The sequence below is a fragment of the Pseudorca crassidens genome, chromosome 4 (assembly GCF_039906515.1).
Source record: "Pseudorca crassidens isolate mPseCra1 chromosome 4, mPseCra1.hap1, whole genome shotgun sequence".
NCBI classification, from domain to species: domain Eukaryota; kingdom Metazoa; phylum Chordata; class Mammalia; order Artiodactyla; family Delphinidae; genus Pseudorca; species Pseudorca crassidens.
Genome location: NC_090299.1, coordinates 63433169 through 63453803, shown reverse-complemented (window position 1 = coordinate 63453803; position 20635 = coordinate 63433169). Strand labels below are relative to the sequence as shown.

Here is a 20635-nt window from a genome sequence, read left to right as displayed (position 1 = left end):
TATATCTTTTTGAACAAATAACCTATTTTAAAACCATATCTACTTACAGTATTCTAGAAGTAACCTCTACGTCATTTAAATCAAAACGTCTGTAATCAGCAGCTTTTCTCAAAACACTCAAGACACTAAGTCTCTACATTGTGAATAGCTGATGTTGTCACGACAACCAGCTAGAAAGTTTAGCTTAGAGAATTTATTAAATACAATGCAGTCACCTCCTGCTTTGGGTCAAGGCTGGTAGTGGGGTGGGTGATGGCTTAAGACTTAGTAATCACATTTCATTCCCTGTACAAATAAATGTCCTCTTGTCCATTTGTAGAAACATTGAATGGAAAACATTTATTTTTCAGATACTATGGTTGTAAATTCACATTTAGGAGCTTTAAAATCACTTATATGTAGAATCTAAAAAATACAACAAACTAGCAAATATAACAAAAAAGAAACAGACTCACAGATATAGAGAACAAATTATTGGTTACCAGTGGGGAGAGGGAAGGGGGAGGGGCAAAATAGGGCTAGGGGATTAAGAGGTACAAACTATTATGTGTAAAATAAGCTACAAAGATATATTGTACAACACAGGGAATATAGTCGATATTTTATAATATCTATAAATGGAGCATAACCTTTAAAATCGTGAATCACTATATTGTATACCTGTAACTTATAATATTGTACATTGACTGTACTTCAATAAAAAAAATTTAAAGAAAAGTAATGGAGATGGCATGTAAACCAAAGAGCTATGTGGTCACAGATTATTAATTTTGATACAGGGTGATTCAGCATAAGGTATTAATTATCTGTAACAGCAAGTCTGAAATACTGGCTAATAGGTTTCCTTATAACTGGCCTAAGGGCTAAATAAAATACACCTCAGGAAAAGAGATTCTTCTATCTCTTCTTGGATTCCTTGGTTATCATTCACAATTACTTCTGCCACGGTAGGAGGCTGATGGTAGGTAATCTCATAATTTCTATGAAATCCCGTAGCTCTAACTCAAGCTCTCAAATTATGCCTTCTCGCCTTCACCAAGTGATCTCACTTACTTAAGAAACAAGATCAAGGTCATAACAATCTAAGTCTTTTTTTCTATCCTTCTCTTCACTTGAAAACACTTTGTATCTTTCTACACTGATATTCTCATTTTTCCCTCCAGCTTTGGAGGATAAGATCTTTCCTCCAGTCTAAGGAGGACCTGCCTTTGCTCTCAATTCTGTTCCTGTCCTTCTTTCAGAAAAGTGCCCTTCAATTTTGCTTTCTCCTTCTAGCATCTGGAATCCTGTTCAACTCTCGTCTTCATCTCTATCGTGAAAAAGATCCTAGGCTCAAATTCTAACTCCACCATTCATCTGCTGTGTGACGCTGGGTCAGCTATTTAACCTCTCTGTCTCAGACTCCTTCATCCAACATAGTGAGGAAATAATAGTACTTTCCTTATAGTGTTGTTGGGAAGATTCTTTAATGTAAAGTACTTAGACCAGAGTCGGGTACATAAAATGTACTCAGTAAGTAAGTATTAACTTTCTATCATCATCATCATTTTAAAATTGTATGCCCCTCTAGCTCCCACATTTACTTTTACTCTTCTTTTCACTTTTTACACTGTGTGGTGGCTTCTGATTCTATCATATTCTCAAAGGTCCTGACAACTTCATGAATGACAAATCTTCTTCATTCTTCCTTACGCTGTTGAAATTCCCCTCTCCTTTTTTTTTTTTAAACATTTTATTTATTTTTTTTGGCTGTGCTATGCAGCATGTGGGATCTTAGTTCCTCCACCAGGGATTGAACCTGTGCTTCCTGCGTTGGGAGTGCAGAATCTTAACCACTGGACTGCCAGGGAAGCCCCCCCCCCCTTTCTTTTAATGCTCTATTTCATTATCTACTAAGACACTCTCTAATCATTCTTCTGCTGTTTCCTTCAGAAGCTGCACCTCTCTATACAACCTAGTAAGTGTATAAATTAAAAATAAACAGGACTTGGTAATATCTCTTGGATCCATCTGTATATTTAACACCTCAAGCCTTATAACTGAAGTTTATAACTTTATAAATATTTTCCTTTCACCCAGGCTTCACTTACCCTGCCCCTAACCCAACTTACCCTGTCCCCACCTGCTGACATGTGGACTTTCTATTACTGCATTGCTCTCTTGGTTAGAAGTCTCCACTGGTTTCTCATTACCAAACTCTTTAGATTGACCATTGCGGACCTCCATCCCGACCCCAACCTTCCTCTCCAATAAGAACTCCTACTCTTCTCAAGCATGGAGCCTTATAACCCACCACACTTCCTTAATAGAGCCTGCATATTTCTGCTTAGTGACATTTCTTTCATGTTTTCTCACACAATTTCCTTTTTCCTCCTACCTTTTATTTTTTGGCCACGCTGCGCGGCATGTGGGATCTTAGTTCCCTGACTAGGGAGAGAATCCTTGCCCCCAGCAGTGGAAACAAGGAGTCTTAACCATTGGACCACCAGGGAAGCCCCTTCCTTCTATCTTTTTGAATTGGATCAATTCATTAAGGCTTAGAGTAAATCCCACTTCTTCCTTACCGAAGCCCTCTCAACAGCCATTTTCTCTCTTCTCTTTGATTTCCTAGGCCACTCACTGCCTATACCATCGGACACTTCATACCAACTGCTCCACACTGTGGATCCTCCCTTTACATGAGCAGATCTCACCTACCTAAGTAGTTAAGCTCTGTGACAGCAGGGATTCTCATAGGTATTGTTTTCTTGACAGTACTTACCACTGCTCCTTGTATATAGGAAAACCTTGGCTCAATTAAACATCTGAGTGCCTTTTATGTACCCTATACTGAATTGGATGCCAGAGGCAGAAAATTCCTCGTTCTGTTCTGGGTGATGATGGAAACAAAGATCTCAAAACATCATTCTTAGAAGTGCTAGGCCCTCTCAGAAATAGACAAAGAGGGAATTTTTTCTGTTAAGTTTGTCAGGTCAGGTTTCTTACTTGTTAATGTAACTTAGGATTGCCATCTTTACTAGGTTTTAACCAGACATTTGATCTGCTCCCAAATATCTGTGGCTTGAGTATTTAAAAATTATTGCTCATGTATGGGTAAGTGGTTCATTTGTTCCTGACTACTATCTTTGTTTTTAATTTTCCACAATCTCCCTCCCTTTATTACAGCCCTCTTGTGGTCCTATCAGCTCTACCTACGCTAGAACATCTCATCAATTCTCAGCAAGTAAATGGTGGCAGCTAATAACAATAACCAACTAATAAGAATTTCTTTGAGTATTAACTTATATTTTAAACGTAATTTTGGATTTTAACTATACTATAAAATTAAACATTCCCTCTGTTTTCTTATATTTAGTTAAAAGATGACTTTATCATGTTTATGCCATATATTTTGATATTGGACATAATTGAGAGGATTTGTTTTACCAAAACAATTGTTTGTAACAAAAACAGAGTAAGTGTAATAATGAAAAATGAAATGCCATACCTGGGTCCACTCATTTGTCTGGGGATCATAAGCCTCCACTGTATTAAGGTAAGTCTGTCCATCATACCCTCCGACAGCATATAATTTATCACCAAGTAAACAGACTCCCACGGCATCTCTGCTGATGCTCATAGATGCCACTGCAGTCCACATATCCGTTTTAGGATCATATCTGAAAGAAAATTTTAGAACTGGAGCTGATATTGTTCTCACAATATTTTACATAAAAATAGTTTTGTCCTTTAATCTTATCATCTGCTATATAAAATACATTTGAACATATTTTAGAGAAAAATATCAATATTTTCTTGAAAATTTTTAACTTACAACATAATAGAGCCATTTTGCAGATGCATAACACTTAAACTAGTCAAAAGAGCTAATGTAAATGTTGAAAACTGCTTTAAGGTTTCAGGTTGCCTACTGAAAATCTGAGGAAATCAATTTATGAAGCTCTATGTAAGATGACTTACAGCCTCAATCATTGCTAACTGTCCATTTTTGGAGCTTCTTGTTCCTTTTATGAAGTATGTTAATTAGAATTGCCCCAAATTGTCTATCTGAGAGCAGATACATCATGCTAAGATGACTTATACTGCTTCCAATACTTGTATCAATGAACAATTTTTCACTGGGTGCAGTCCTGTAGTGGGCCTGTAATTTATGGGGCAAAGTATATAAAGACTTCTATATCCCTTTCCTGGATTGTAACATGTAACAAGCATAGTCTGAATTATTTTCTCCCCAATACAGGTGAAATGCAGGTGTAACTATCATGCTCTCTCAAAAAACACCAACCAACTCTGCTTATTATTTCATAGAAAGCACTTGTTGTCATCAACAAACCTTCATTTCACTTTTTCTTCTTCTTCTAGTCATTTATAATTTATTGAATAATATATACACACACATTCATTAACTTCCCATTGCTCTTTAAAATCCAAAGTTTTTAATAAGGCATCAAGACTCTGCATGATCTGCCCCAATGTCCCGCCACTCCTTTCCTGCCACTCTCTCCATCATTCTTTGTTATCCAATGACAGTGGCCGACTTCCAGTTTTCTGAATGAAACATATTCCTTCCTGCTTTGGAGTGTTCATACACACTCCTATTGACTCTACCTCCTAAAGCCCTTCAATTCTCCCCATTCCACTGACCATAGCAGATGGGAGCCTAAACCACTGTCCAGAGCTTCCGCTGACGTCGGGCTCTTTACCTAGGCCCATATGTGAGTTTTGAACAAGGATGACTTGATCAAGATTTCAAGCCTTACTGGCCCTTTATTTTCTTTTAGTATTTCATACTACTTCATTTTATATCAAAATATGTCAGGAATGTCCCTCTCCTTTTTGCTTATTTGGCCTCCAGCCCGTAATTAATTCTCTGTGAAATTTGTCAAACCCCTTTTCTTATTAGGTACAATGTCCAGTACAAAATAGGTACACAATAAATGTTTGTCATATGATTCAATTAATAAACTGTATAATCAATTCTAACGTCAGATTGAGAGAAGACTGAGTAGGCTCTTGGTGACAGACTGAGAGATGGCCTGAGCAGACCACCCAGTGTTTACAGAGCTCCTAAGGAACTGCCTTGCACATGGTGGATGCTCAATAAAGAGTTACCAATTCGTGTGGAAGTGTCAGAGGCTTAGGTTTGATTTTTTATTCCTAGTTTTCCTTCACAGGAAATTACCTCTCCACACAGTCTGAGAGTCTGGAAGTCAAGTTGGATGCAGGTGCGTCATGGCCTCCGATGGCGTACAGCAATCCATTCCAGGTAGTGACTCCTACTCCCCCCCTCCTTTTTGACATTTGTGCACAGAGTGTCCATTTATTAGTATGAGGGTCAAAACATTCTACTGACTTGAGACAAGAACTGCCATCACGACCACCAACTGCATAAAGTCTGTAAAAACAACAAATGGGATGATAAATAAGAGATGGTGCTATTATTATGCATAAGACAGAGATTATTCTTATGGTATTTCATTGAATTCAAGGTGCCTATCAACGATAAGAAATACTGTCGGGCTTCCCTGGTGGCGCAGTGGTTGAGAGTCCGCCTGCCGATGCAGGGGACACGGGTTCGTGCTCCGGTCTGGGAAGATCCCACATGCCGCGGAGCGGCTGGGCCCGTGAGCCATGGCCGCTGAGCCTGCGCGTCCGGAGCCTGTGCTCCGCAACAGGAGAGGCCACAACAGTGAGAAGCCCGCGTACCGCCAAAAAAAAAAAAAAAGAAATACTGTCAATTTATGTGCCATTAAGAAAGAAGATGGGACTTCCCTGAGGGTACAGTGGTTAAGAATCTGCCTGCCAATGCAGGGGATATGGGTTCGATCCCTTCCAGGAAGATCTCACACGCCGCGGAGCAACTAAGCTGGTGTGCCACAACTACTGAGCCTGTGCTCTAGAGCCCGCGAGCCAGAGCTACTGAGCCCGTGTGCCACAACTACTGAAGCCCACGTACCTAGAGGCCATGCTCTGCAACAAAAGAAGCCATTGCAATGAGAAGTCCGAGCACCGCAACAAAGAGTAGCCCCCAGTAGCCGCAACTAGAGAAAGCCCGTGTGCAGTAACGAAGACCCAATTCAGCCAAAAATAAATAAATAAATACATTTATAAAAAAGAGAAAGATGTGCTACCAATTAAATGGCACATATATATATTATTCTGTACATATAAAAAAAGAAAACAAACTCACATGAAAACATGACAACATTTTCACAGCTGCCATCTGTTTGACAAGTTATCATTGAGTGTAAAATGCGTCACAATTTTAGAGATGTTAAAGTATGTCTTAAAATAGATAAAATATTGTGTATAAATATACCACAACATTTCTTAAATAGCTAAGATAGGACTTGGTGATAAATGAAAGAAACTAACCTTCTCTGAGCACCTACCACAGGCGAGGCACTTTACATGTATTAATTTAATCATTATAATGATGCTATGACAAACCATTTGTATCCCTGTTGCACAGGTGAAGAAACTGGGGTTCATGGAGATTAAGAGACTTGTACATAGTCACCCAGGAAGAAGCAGAACCAGGACAATAGTTATATTAATGAGCAGTTGGACAGTCAAGAGTCATCTGGTATGTACTTGTAATAGTGATTTACTAGGCAACGTTTAGGACGTTAACATACCATATTTATATTTATTGGTATGTTAACGTCCTAAACGTTGCCTAGTAAACCAATTTATTATCAATCAATATACTGCATTAATTTAAAAGTCTTTTTACTCTGAACTTAAAATATATATAAAATATTTTAAATATTTAAACATTTGAATATTCTTTATTAAGCACAAAATCTTCTTACACTTACTATTCACATAGGAAGCTCTTTGTAGATATTTTTTCTATCATTTAAAAAAATAATAAATTCAGTTCACTGCTTGTTCAAAAGCCCACACATTTTGAATTTATGGATGCCTTAGTTAATATTTAGCTATTTTTAATTCTTGAGAAATAATATTTGAACTATATCAAATTTCTGCCCATTAAAACTCTAAGTATTTATATTTGGATAAATATACATATTTTAAAGACAGATTTCATAATTTTAATTCATAATTTAAAGTACCTATGCCACTCAAACTGGTTCTTAAATAATAAGACGACCATATTTTAAACAGCAAAGCATGTTTGTAGCAGTGTCTTGTTCTAAACTTAAAATATATTAATAGTATGGAATTTGAAATTTATTTGAAACTTTAATCTGTTAAAAATTTTATCTGTTAAAAACTATTTTTTGTGCTACTGTTCTTAATATTAAGCTGTCCTCATCTCTAATACTTGGAAGAATAATTACCTAAATATGGATCATAGAATATTAGAAGGAATCAACTAGAAAATGTCAGTAACTAAAAATATATGTACACACACACATATAGTATCATAGGCTTCCAGCACCCTACCCTCTTCACAGTGAACTCATGGGTCTTCTTGTGAAAAGTGGTGTAGTACAGTGATTTAGAGCATGAACTCTGGAGCCAGACTCTCCGGGTTTGAATCCTGGTTCTACCACTTATCACTTACTAGCTGTGACTGTGGACAAGTTATTTAATCTCCGTCTGCCTGAACTTCATCATCCATAAAATCTAGAAGCCCTGCCTCACAGGATTATTGGTGATCAAATTTAAAGTACTTTGAATATTGCCTGGCACATGGTAAACATGGTATGTGTTAAAGAGGAAAAATAAATTCTGTCTCTATTTGCATTCTTTTAGAAAACGGTATTTTAGGAGATGTTAAATGTACAAACAACATTCATACTGAGATAATATTAAGGGCTAAAATGTATTGTAACACTTTCTGAAGAATCATATCTCACGCAATGGTTTTCAAACTGTATTCTAAGACCAGGACTCTGTGGAGGATGTTAGGGGACCCCCAAAATGGTTCATTTAAAATTAAAGATTAAAAAGTAGTTTTAATTTTCAAAAATATCACCTGGCTCAATTAAACGTCATGCAAAATTCAGAACTCATCTTTCTTCCCTATGACAATATCTATTACAATAAAAAGAGAAATATTATGTCAAATTGCAATAGTATTGTACTACATATTTAAAAATAAGATTTAGGTCTCACCTGACTTCTAAAATTATGAGCAAGAATACAAGTGGTTGGTAGATATTGTTTGAGATTCAGCTGAGAAAAAAATGTCTACTACTTTCAAACTACTTGAGCAATTTAACTGAAGAATTTCCTGTGATTCCAATTAAATTGCTCTAGTAGTTAAAATAACTATTACCAATTTCAGCTTCTTATCTGCGAATCAGGATTTTCTTCATACTGGACAACCAAAACAAAACAGAAATAATCTGTGTTCTTTATAACAGACTTATGCTTCTACATTGATTTTTACAGTAAGTATTATAAACTCAAACTTATAATAAATTTAAAATAAGCTTATTATAAACTTGAACCTCCATTTGCCTTAAGCATCGAGGTTTTTGTAAGATTTCACTTGAAAGAAAGATTCTATTGCCAAAAGTATTTGCCAGCCAATGGCTTAAAAGTAGCCTGAGCAACTGGAAGTTTAGACAAAGCTTCTTTCTGTCAAACATGGCAGAAATAAAAATTTTAACACTTTCAAAATTTTAAGATACAGAGTGTAACTCATAAAACATTAAAACAGTTCTTCCCTAAAGAAACGAACTATATTTTGCATCAGGAAGCATCGTCAAATAATTTAAAATAACAAAAACAGTATTTAACTGGGCTTTTCATTTTATAAATTAAAAAAGTTGAGGCACAGAGAAATGATTTGTTTTAAATCACAAAGAACTGGTAGAGAGAAGATACATAATTAATTTTTTCAATCAACTGCATATTTAAAATATTAACAACATAATTTCTATTTTTTCCAGGTTCTGGATTTGTACCCCAAAATGGAAACTAACAAAATATTTTAAAACATTGCTACTTTATTTTAGTGCAAGCTTAGAAAAATGGTGGTTGATGGATTAACACATCCTCTTCTTGGGGTGATTAAAGCACTACTGCATATAACTGGTACCAGGATATTCTTCACTAAGGTTGCACACTTCAGGTTTATGTGCTGGATACTGTGCTAGGTGTAAGAAACAAGAAGTCAGATCAGGTCATTCAAGACCATGATCTGCTATAGGAGATGGACAAGTCAATAACTACAATAATAGAGTGGTACATGCTGCAATACAATTATATACAAATTATATACAGTAAAATTGCTGAGGATGGAATGGACAATCAGTGCAGGGGGAATGAAGAGATGAGAGTGGGGATTGGAGGTTTCCTGGAGGTGATTTTTAAGCAAGTTTCAAGGATGCTGAGTTTGCCAGGAAGGAAAGTGGGGGAAACAATATTCTAAGAAAGATGGTGTTGGTTAACAGATAATAGGAATGTGAAACAAAATGTATTTTTCACAAATGGATTAGTTTTGCTGGAGTGTATTATGCATGGGTAGAGGAGAGAGAAGAGGCTAGAGAGGTGGACAGAGGCAAGATCAAAAAGGAGGCTTGGTCAGATAAGCTACTGAAAGGTTTTAAGTAGGAAAGTGACATGGTCCTATTTGTGTTTTAGGCAGAACATTAGGTGAGTCTCTAAAATGAAGAATGAAAGGAAGAGAGTTAAGGTTAGGGACAAAGTGACCAGTCTACCCCAATAGACCAGTTAAAATCACAGCGTAGATATACGATACTTTCAAAATCAACTTACTACTTAGTAGATAAGAAGTCCTTAGCTTCTGATATTATTAGGTACTCTCAGAATTATACTCAATAAATTGTGCTTCAGGTAGGTTAAATACAGAAATATTTATTTCTCATTAGAGAGCAAGAAAAGGTAAGAAAGTAAGATACCTCTATGCCTAGAAGTCCAGGATACTGTAGGTTTGGAAATCAGGTTTTAGAGAAGGCAGTTATTCTTATGTCTTCTATTAGAAATAAATATTTCTAGCCAGAAATAGTAATTTCTTTTTTTCACTTTCTATACTCTTTCGTGGCTGACTCTTCTACCAAAGAACTAGGAGAGAAATGTAGTGATAAAATTTGAAGCCATTTCTTTAGCTAAAACAAATGAGGAGAGGTGTATTGAGATCAGATATATTTAAAAAATGGGTTTCTATTTCTATATCTTATTACTTGTAATCGTGCTAAAAATTAACAAAAAAAAAAGGATGCAACTAACAGGTCCTGAGGAAACAAGACCTTAGGTCATAAAATATAAAAATATTACTAACATTTTCTCATTTTTTTGATAATCAGTAACAATCCAACAAATAATTTTAAGTCTCTATGTTTTAACCTTGGTTCCTTCCTCTTCCTGGAAATGATGATAAAACATTTTAAGTGAGTAAAGGTATGCAACAAACAACTTTTATTTAATAACCATAAGGGCTTCATTTTATGGAAGAAAGGCCTGAAAAAGATACTATGTATTTAGTATTTGAGTGGCGGCTCTATCCAAATTTGTTTACTCTATTTAGAGCAGATAAGAAGCAAGAAAGCACCTCTTTCTAAATGCATTCTAGTTTTCAGCAGTTTACCAAGATAAGAAGGAAGTAAAAGTAAGGAAAAATCAGTAGAAGAAATGGAAAGAATTATTTAGGGAAACATGAGAGAGACCATACAACTTTTAAAAGACCATATACTTTTAAAGCTATATGAACCACCAGATTTTGATGACATTGAATATTCATATAAAATTTATTCACTCAAAATGATAACTAGAAATTTATAGTATCTGCACATTAGAATAAAAGACTAACAATGTTGAGCTATTTATATTTAGAGCTATTATAAAAAGAGACTATTTAAAAAGGTTGTTTACATCACTCAGAGTTATTTCTCTCATGATTTCTATATATCTTTAAGTTGGACAAGACATAGCTTAATACATTTAATTTATTGTGTTTTAAGTGGAACCTTAAATATTTCCTTACTTTCCGCTTAGTACTGCCACACCTACTGTGCTTCTGGGAGTGGACATAGTGGCAACAAAATTCCACTGGCGAGCCTGAGGGTCCCATCTTTCCACTGTATTCAGATAGCTCCAACCATCATGCCCTCCTACTGCATACATAGGACCTTCCAATACAGCCACACCTACAAGGAGACAGGAAAGAAGCAGTGACTTAAAAATCTTTTAACTGAAATGTAAGTACAATGAACCTTTAACATGCAAATTTAACTAGGCAAAAATTTATGATAAAGATATCTGGCTTCCTCATAGCTCTTCTTGGTAGATAGGTGGGTGGGTGAGGGGGAGCAATAGCACTGTAGCTCTTAAAAGTTTTAGAGGCAGGCCTTCCCTGGTGGCGCAGTGTTTGAGAGTCTGCCTGCCGATTTAGGGGACACGGGTTTGTGCCCTGGTCCGGGAAGATCCCACATGCCGCGGAGTGGCTGGGTCCATGAGCCATGCCGCTGAGCCTGCGCGTCCGGAGCCTGTGCTCGCAACGGGAGAGGCCACGGCAGCGAGAGGCCCGCGTACCAAGAAAAAAAAAAAAAAAAGTTTTAGAGGCAGTATTTTGAGGTCCAACAGGGGAAAGGTATTTTAAAAAAATACAAGATGCACACATTGCCATACTTAAAACATTTTTCAATAATTTGGATTTATAATATATTAGAAAACTGCAATTTTATTCTTTTCTCCCTTTAATTCAAATTCATAAGATTTTGCTGTAGATTAGATACCACAATCCATTGGCGTGTTTCATCGCGAGGGAACCAAGCCAAATTTCGTTTATTCAACAAATAGCTATTGAGTTTCTACTAAGTGTCAGGCACTTAGTAGAACGTAATAGATAAGGACTCTGCCCTGATGGACCTAATATTTTATTTTATTTTAATCATTTATTTATTTATTTTTGGCTGCTTTGGGTCTTCGTTGCTGCACGCAGGCTTTCTCTAGTTGCGGAGAGCGGGGGCCACTCCTCATTGCAGTGCGCGGGCCTCTCACTGTGGTGGCCTCTCTTGCTGCAGAGCACAGGCTCAGCAGTTGTGGCACACAGGCCTAGTTGTTCCGTGGCATGTGGGTTCTTCCTGGGCCAGGGCTCGAACCCGTATCCCCTACATTGGCAGGCAGATTCCTAACCACTGCACCACCAGGGAAGCCTCGACCTAACATTTTAGTTAGGAAACAGATACAAAGTATATTTCAGGCATTGATAAGTGCTAAGGAGAAAAAAAAGTAGTGGGACTTACCTGGTGGCACAGTGGATAAGAATCCGCCTGCGAATGCAGGGGTCACGGGTTCGATCCCTGGTCTGGGAAGATCCCACATGCCAAGGAGCAATTAAGCCCGTGAGCCACAACTACTGAGCCTGCGCTCTAGAGCCCGCGTGCCACAACTGAGCCCGTGTGCGCCAACAACCGAAGTCCGAGCGCCTAGAGCCCGTGCTCCGCAACAGGAGAAGCCACCGTAATGGGAAGCCCGCTCACCGCAACGAAGAGTAGCCTCCGCTTGCCATGACTAGAGAAAGCCCTCGTGCAGCAACAAAGACCCAACAGACAAAAATAAATAAATAAATATATCTTAAAAAAAAATTTAGGGCTTCCCTGGTGGTGCAGTGTTTGAGAGTCCGCCTGCCGATGCAGGGGATGCGGGTTCGTGCCCCAGTCCGGGAGGATCCCACATGCCGCGGTGCGGCTGGGCCCGTGAGCCATGGCTGCTGAGCCTGCGCGTCCGGAGCCTGTGCTCTGCAGCGGGAGAGGCCACAGCAGTGAGAGGCCTGCGTACCGCAAAAAAAAAAGGAGCAAAGTAAAAGAGTAGAGAGGATCAAGGGAGACCTCTCAAATAAAGTGACATTTGAACAAAAATGTGAATGAAGTTAGGAAACCAGACATGAATGTATCTGGGGGAGAAGAAGGTGAGATAAAGAGAACAGTATGTACAAAGGTCCTGAGGCATGCTTAGTGCGTCTGTGGTACATACAGCAAGGAGCCCAGTTGGCTGTGGAGGGTGAGTAAGGGGGACAGCGTAGGAGATGAGAGGAAGGGTGGAGTCAAATCACATGGTGGTCGGGACTATTGTAAGGATTTTGGATTTTATTCTAAATGAGATGGAAAGTCAGCAGAGGGTTTTGAGAAGAGGTATGATATGACCATAGTCAGGTGAGATATAAATATGTATCACCTGAAGGCCAAAACACAAATATTGTGATACGAAGACATTTACTTTTGTGAAATCATGGCCAGATGACATAGTCACCACTCATGTATGACCAAAACCAACGTATCATTCCACTCATTTGTGTTCTGCCAGTACTGGCTATAGGAGATCGATCTATCTAATCTATCTCCAATTATATATAATACATATTCAATTATATATATGTGTGTGAGTATAATTAATTTAAAATTTACTTACATAAAGATTTCTTTTATAAGTTCAAATTTAAAACATTATTATAAGGTAAATAATATTACAAGGTAAATAGTTACAACAAAGCTGTTTTGAATGACACAAAAATGGAAATAAAGGTTTAAAGAAGACACTTTGCGTGATATGATCATTCTCCTCTGAACTTGCTGCAGTTCAATAAAGTCTTTTGTATGGTACCTAGAACTAATGATAGTATTCCATGCACAATCACATCTGCACAAGACATAGCTGGATCATGGGCATTCTCATTCTATGTAATACTATATCTATAAGATTTATCTTAAGTTAGAATTGATTTTCTTTTCCCCATAGTAGGGGAAAGTTTGCAATTGAATCACACTTTTGACCCTGGATTTTATGGTCAACACAAATTTGTAAGTCCTGTTCATGTTGCTTTTAAGATATATCTTCCTGTTCTGTGCCTACGTAATAGTTGATTTTATGGACTCAAGAGTAATGTGTTATGGTTTTCTTTGTTAAATTTCATATAGTTAATTTTAAGCTCTTCTCTCAGTACCTTAGCCCCAACTGTCTGGTTTTACTCACTTACCTAACTTGGAATTTAAGATCATCTTTCATTGAAACCTAAATGCAACTAGTAGAAACCCTTGTCTCTTTGATTTTTTGCTGTATCCACTACCATACCAATCTTCATGCCTAGATATTTTTCATTGGCCTTTTGGGCAACCTCTACTGTGGTGCTCAGTATTAATAAATTGAGTATAGTAGAAACCTATGCTATCCAAACTCAACTATCCTTTCACTGCTACTCATTCATCTTTTAACTCATCTTTTATGATAACCTATCAAATTCTTTATTGCAACTATTTTAAACATTTTCCAAATTGTGATAAATTGACGATAAGGTCACATATTCTTCCTTTCCCAGAATACATGCTTATTTTCAATGTGATTCTTGTAGGTCCTCCCATCAAGAGGAGGAGTCTATTTCTCTATCCTTTGAATCTGGGCTTGGCCATGTGACTTGTTTTGGCCAATGGGATGTTAGCAAACATGAGGCAAGCAGAAGCTTGAAAAGTGTTTGTGCATTGGAGCATGCCTTCTCTTCCTGCTTTTGAAACCCTGTGACTGCCACCATTTGCAGAAGCCTGGTCTAGCCTGAATGATTAGCATCATATGGCCCAGTTGCCTCTGCTGCCCAGGCTGACAGCCTGTCTACCAGTACCCACGTGAGTGAGGCCATTCTAGATCAACCAGCCAACCAGCCTGCCTGCCCAACCTAGATTCGTGAGAAAACCCAGCAGAAATCTTCTAAGACAGTCCAGACCAGAAGAACTGCCCAGCTGATACACAGGTCCATGAGCTAAATAAATGGCTCTTGGTTTAAGCCTCCAAGTTTTGAAGTGGCTTGTTGTGCAGCAAAATCTGGACGATACACATACATTGCAAGCCTCATCTTTCTCATCTTTGTATACCTACAGAACACAGAGCATGGCATATAGCACACACTAATCAATATCTGCTCAGTGGATTACTGAATTAAAGAAAAAAAACCTCTATCATTACATTCTCTGTGCCACCTCAAAATTTTTCTGCGTCGTACTCATTTCTGCTTAAAAACTAAGGGATATAGATGAAAACCAATAATGCTAAAGGTTTTTAAATAAGTATGCATTTCAATTAGGTTAGATAACACTAATTGTCAACATAGAACCCACATGTCAAAAGGTGGCTTGTCACTCCATCGTGGTACACCACAATTCTTAAATATTCATGTTTTCACTTGTGCTGGTTGCACAATATACATTTATGTACAGGCTTGTTTTCTCTGCTTCTGCTTCTCAGATGACAGGGAGCATGTGCAGGAACGCTTGGTGACTGCTGTTGGTCCAGCAGCTGCCACACTGCTCTTCTGCCTGGTAAAGAATGTGAAAATGCCATGCAAGCCTAGGGTATGACCTTATGAATGAATCTGCAGTTATGCTTACCAAGGCCATGCCTATGTGTAGACATAGGAGGCATCACACTCCAAGTTTTTGTTTTGGGGTTATAGCATTCTACAGTATTCAAAGTCTTCAGTCCATCTCTTCCTCCAACCACATACAGTTTGTCATCTAACACCGCAACGCCGAACTGCAGCCTCCTCCCATTCATATTGGCTACAGGAGTCCACATATTTGTACGGAGATCATATTTTTCAATGCTTGTTGCTCCTTAATAGTGATAGATAGAAGTTAGGCAAATAAAAAGCTCACCGTGCTTGAGTGTTTTATGAAATTAGACATATAAAAGTATATTATTAGCAGTGACAGTAATACATTTAATAAATTACAATAAGCCCCTGCATGAGCTCATCCTTGCTTGTATCTCTGTCCTCAGCTCCTACTATTCTCTAGTACCAGAGTACACCTGGCTCTGGTACTAAGAGGTCAAATGAGAAAGGATTATCTGTAAAAGGGGGCTGAGTAGCAACAGCCAGAAGTGGGAGGAAAGCAGGGTAGTTTAGCACCGTGGAAACCAAAGTAAAAAAGTGTATAGCTGTTGAGAGTATCAAGTAAGATGAAGACTAAAAAGTATGACTGGATTTAGCTGCATGGAGGTCACTGATGACTTTAGGCAGGGTCCCTTGTTTGAGCAGTTGAGAGGTGAGGAAATGGAGACAGTGAGCATAGACGATTCCTCTAAGAAGTCTGGCTACAAAAAGGAAGAGAGAGATAAGAATTACTCAGTGGAGGGAGGTTTCGTTTTGTTTTGCTTTTAAAAGTAGAAAAACTTGAGTCAATGGGAAGGATCGAGTTGTGGGGAAGGAAGCTGAAAATACAGGAGATGAAGGGATCCTCATTAATGGTGGGAGGTTCCTGAAGAGGCAGGAAAGGGCAGTATCAGGGCACAGGGGAGGGGCTTTGATAGGAGGAGGGAGAGGATACACACTCCACTGCAACCAGGAAAGACAAGAGCATAAGTGTACATCAAGTGCTTTGGGAGCTGTGAGAGTGGAAAGTTTAGGGAATAACTGCTGGACAGTGTCTACATTTTTTTCAAGAATTAGAAGAGCCGAGGAACTCTTCTGTTCTCTTTATGAGGTAAGAATAGTGGAATTAAGAAAAAAAAAGACCCACTCCTCTAAAACAAACAAACACCCAACCCCCAGGTATGAAGAGTTCCATTAGTATCTACTTTACTTCTGTCCTCTAAGCTTCTAATACAACATGCTATCAGTGCTATTCTTACAAAATTACAATCAAGACAAACATTTATTCTAAAGTATTTGCTACAATTAGGTCACCAGAGCACAGACGCTATTGATATCTCCTAAAATTTATAGTTTTGCCATATACATATATGGCAAGAAACCTTTGAAGGTTTATATATATGTGTGTGTGTAAATATATGCATATATATAAAATATTTTTCTTATATATTTGAGTTTTATTATTTTTTATTTACTTTACAAAAATTTTAAGTTATTTGTAATAAATACCAAGTCTCTTTCCATCTTTGCATTCTCAGTGGCATATAATAGACTCCACTGTATACAGTAGCTGTTCAAAAACATTTTTGAGGACTTCCGTGGTGGCGCAGTCGTTAAGAATCCGCCTGCCAATGCAGGGGACATGGGTTCGAGCCCTGGTCTGGGAAGATCCCACATGCCGTGGAGCAACTAAGTCCGTGTGCCACAATTACAGAGCCTGCACTCTAGAGCCCATGAGACACAACTACTGAGCCTGCGTACTGCAACTACTGAAGCCTGTGTGCCTAGAGCCCGTGCTCCGCAACAAGAGAAGCCACCGCAGGCTTCCCTGGTGGCACAGTGGTTGAGAGTCCACCTGCTGATGTGGGGGACACGGGTTCGTGCCCCGGTCTGGGAAGATCCCACATGCTGTGGAGTGGCTGGGTCCGTGAGCCGTGGCCGCTGAGCCTATGCTTCCAGAGCCTGTGCTCCGCAACGGGATAGGCCACAACAGTGAGAGGCCCATGTACCACAAAAAAAAAAAAAAAAAAAAAAGATGATGTGGTACATATATACAACGGAATACTACTCAGCCATAAAAAAGAACGAAATAATGCCATCTGCAGCAACATGATGGACCTAGAGATTGTCATACTGAGTAAAGTAAGTCAAACAGAGAAAGACAAATATTGTATGACACCACTTATATGTGGAATCTTCAAAAATGGTACAAATGAACTTACTTACAAAACAGAAATAGAGTTACAGATGTAGAAAACAATCTTATGGTTAACAGGGTGAAAAGGGGAGAGGGATAAATTGGGAGATTGGGATTGATATATACACACTACTATATATAAAATAGATAACTAGTAAGGACCTACTGTATAGCACAGGGAACTCTACTCAATACTCTGTAATGAGTAATACTCTTTTCTCTATATGGGAAAAGAATCTATAAAAAGAGTGGATATATGTATATGTATAGATGAATCACTCTGCTGTATACCTGAAACTAACATAACATTGTAAATCAACTATACTTCAATAAAAATTTTTAAAATATTCATTTTTCCATTCCTTCCAATAAAAGATTATTTAATACCTTTTGTTGAATCCATTCCTCCAACTGCAAATAATGTACCAACAGTTGACTTCCTAGGTTTTGTCCGAGGACTCTGTAACATGGGCCGTCTCTCTGGTAGTAGGTGATACTTCATTGCTTCCATAATTAGTTTCTGACATTGTATATCATCTCGAAAAAGTGCATTATTTTCCATGTCTGCTAGGAACTAGAAGAAATAGTATGTGTATTGAATGACCAAGAAAATAGTAGGGTTGAAAGAATAAACTAGTTCACAAATGGAAATGATCTCATTAAAAAAAAAATCCAAGGGACTTTCCTGGTGGTCCAGTGGTAAAGAATCTTCCTTCCAATGTAGGGAACGTGGGTTCAATTCCTGGTCAGGGAACTAAGATCCCATATGCCGTGGGGCAACTAAGCCCACGTGCCACAACTACTGAGCTTGCGTGAGCCTCAACTAGAGAGCCTGCATGCCGCAAACTACAGAGCCCACGTACCCTGGAGCCCACGCGACACAACTAGAGAGAAGCCTGTGCACCACAAGGAAAGATCCTGCATGCCTCAATGAAGATCCTGTGTGCCGCAACTAAGACCCAATACAGCCAAAAAAATTAAAATAAATGAATTTAAAAAATTAAAAAATAAGATAAAGTGAAAAGTTAAAAAAAATCCAAGTCTGGACATCTATTTTTAACTAAAATATTCAACATTTACAAAATTTACATTTCATTGAAAAACAGAAACTGAGGAGAAGTGGTATGCTTTAAAATCTTAATAGTGCTTATCTCTGGGTAGTGGGGAAACTGGTGTTTTAAATAATCTTTCTTTGTATGTTTCTATATTTTCCAGATTGTCTAAAATAAATCATTTTACTCTTTAAGTTAGAAATAGTTTTAACTGAAGAATAATAAGTAGGAATTGACTAATTAGACTGCATTTATCTGACCTCTCTAAAGAATGTTCAACCAGCAACCAACAGCAAAAACAAACCTTGCCAATTTTTTTAAGCGGCAAAGAACTCCAAATGGTGATTTATTCTAAATGAATTAAAATTCCTTGTACTTCACTGAATTCTATTTTTTTACCTATGTAATTTTATGTAAATGCATAAATATGGTCATACCCTGCCTTTTAAAAAATTATTTTTTTTCTTTTTGTACTTGGTTCTCCATCCCCCTCCCTGCCCCGTTATTGCCTTATTTCTTTCATTTAGGATATTGAGCCATACGAAATTAATTTTTAAACAGAAGATGAGTTGAGAAATATTTTTTCTTCCAAATGAATAGCTAGTTCTGTATTGGCACCACTTACTAAATAATTCCCTCCATTTCCAACTGAATTGAACTTTGGTCATAAATAGTCTCAGGATATATGAGATCTGCTCTTTAATCCTCTAATCTATTTGTCTATTCCTTTTCTAATACTATATTTTATTACAGCATCTTTATGGCATTTCCTGCTTATATGATATAAATCTACCCTCACTATTCATTTTCACAGTTTTCTTGGCTTTTTTTTTTTGCGGTACGCGGGCCTCTCACTGTTGTGGCCTCTCCCGTTGCAGAGCACAGGTTCCAGACGCGCAGGTTCAGTGGCCATGGCTCACGGGCTCAGCCGCTCTGCGGCATGTGGGATCTTCCTGGACCAGGGCACGAACCCGTGTCCCCTGCATCGGCAGGCAGACTCTCAACCACTGCGCCACCAGGGAAGCCCTTGACTATTTTTGAGTCTTTACTTTCCATATAAACTTAAGACAGATTTATCTAATTCCCCTTTGCCATCTTGATCCTGTTGGCATTCTAATATGAACTGCATTCAATTTATTAATTTTGGGAGAATTTACATTTTTATGATGCTAAGTCTTTTTGTTCAAGATGCCTTTCCACTGTTTATAGCTTTCTTTATATAGGTACTATTATGCCTTTTTAAATTAAATATGTTCATTTTATATTAAATGTATTAAATAATGTATTAAATATATTTTTAAAATTATTTTTATTGCTATTGGAAATAGATTTTTGAATTTCCACTTTACATATCTTTTGTCATTGTATACTTGTATCATAACCTACAACTTTACCACATTCCCTTATCAAACTCTAGCTATTAGGCATAAAATCATAATAATCACCAAACAGGGATAGTTACATCTTTTTCTAATATGTATGCCAATTATTTCATTTTTATTTTATTATTGTAGTTGCTAAAACCTTCAAAGCAATGTTAAATAATTACGGTGATATAGAGTATCCATTTTTCTGGTTTAAATTGATATGTTTTTAGTGTTTCACTATTTAAGATAAGAGTTACTATAGCATTTAGTAATCCATCTTTATTATAGATAGGTTGTTTTCTTCTCTCCCTATTTTACGTTAGAGTTTTAAAATTAAGAATGGTTGCTAATTTTTTCCAGTATCTTTTATACATCTATTAATATGATTATTAGGCTTTTTCTCCTTGAAGTTACTGATATAATTACCTTGACAGATTTCCTAATACTCAACCATTCTTGTATTCCTAGAAAAAGACCTTCCTAGTCATAGTGTATTATCCTTTTGATACACTGTAGGATTGTATTTGATAATATAAGGTATACTTTATATATTTTATAATTCACCATTTCAAGTATACAATTCAATGATTTTCAGTAAATTTACCAAGTTGCGCAACCATTATCATAAAACAGTTTTGGAACATTTTCATTACCCTGATTAGATCCCGCATGTCTGTTTACTGTTAATCTCTGTTCCTGTCTCCTCTTCCAAGCACTAATC

At 37.5% G+C, this 20635-nt stretch overlaps 1 protein-coding gene across 6 annotated transcripts in view; it reads right to left on the bottom strand.

Moving 5' to 3' along the window:
• Nucleotides 1-20635, bottom strand: part of KLHL5 (kelch like family member 5) — a 74206-nt gene that overhangs the window by 2314 nt on the left and 51257 nt on the right. For all 6 annotated transcript variants that reach the window (XM_067735741.1, XM_067735736.1, XM_067735737.1 and 3 more), the window contains 5 exons: nt 17883-18069; nt 15315-15539; nt 10925-11087; nt 5183-5395; nt 3488-3659 (listed from right to left, as the gene is read on the bottom strand). In XM_067735741.1, the coding sequence (XP_067591842.1) occupies nt 3488-3659; nt 5183-5395; nt 10925-11087; nt 15315-15539; nt 17883-18069 (960 nt within the window). The remainder of the gene's footprint in view (nt 1-3487; nt 3660-5182; nt 5396-10924; nt 11088-15314; nt 15540-17882; nt 18070-20635) is intronic.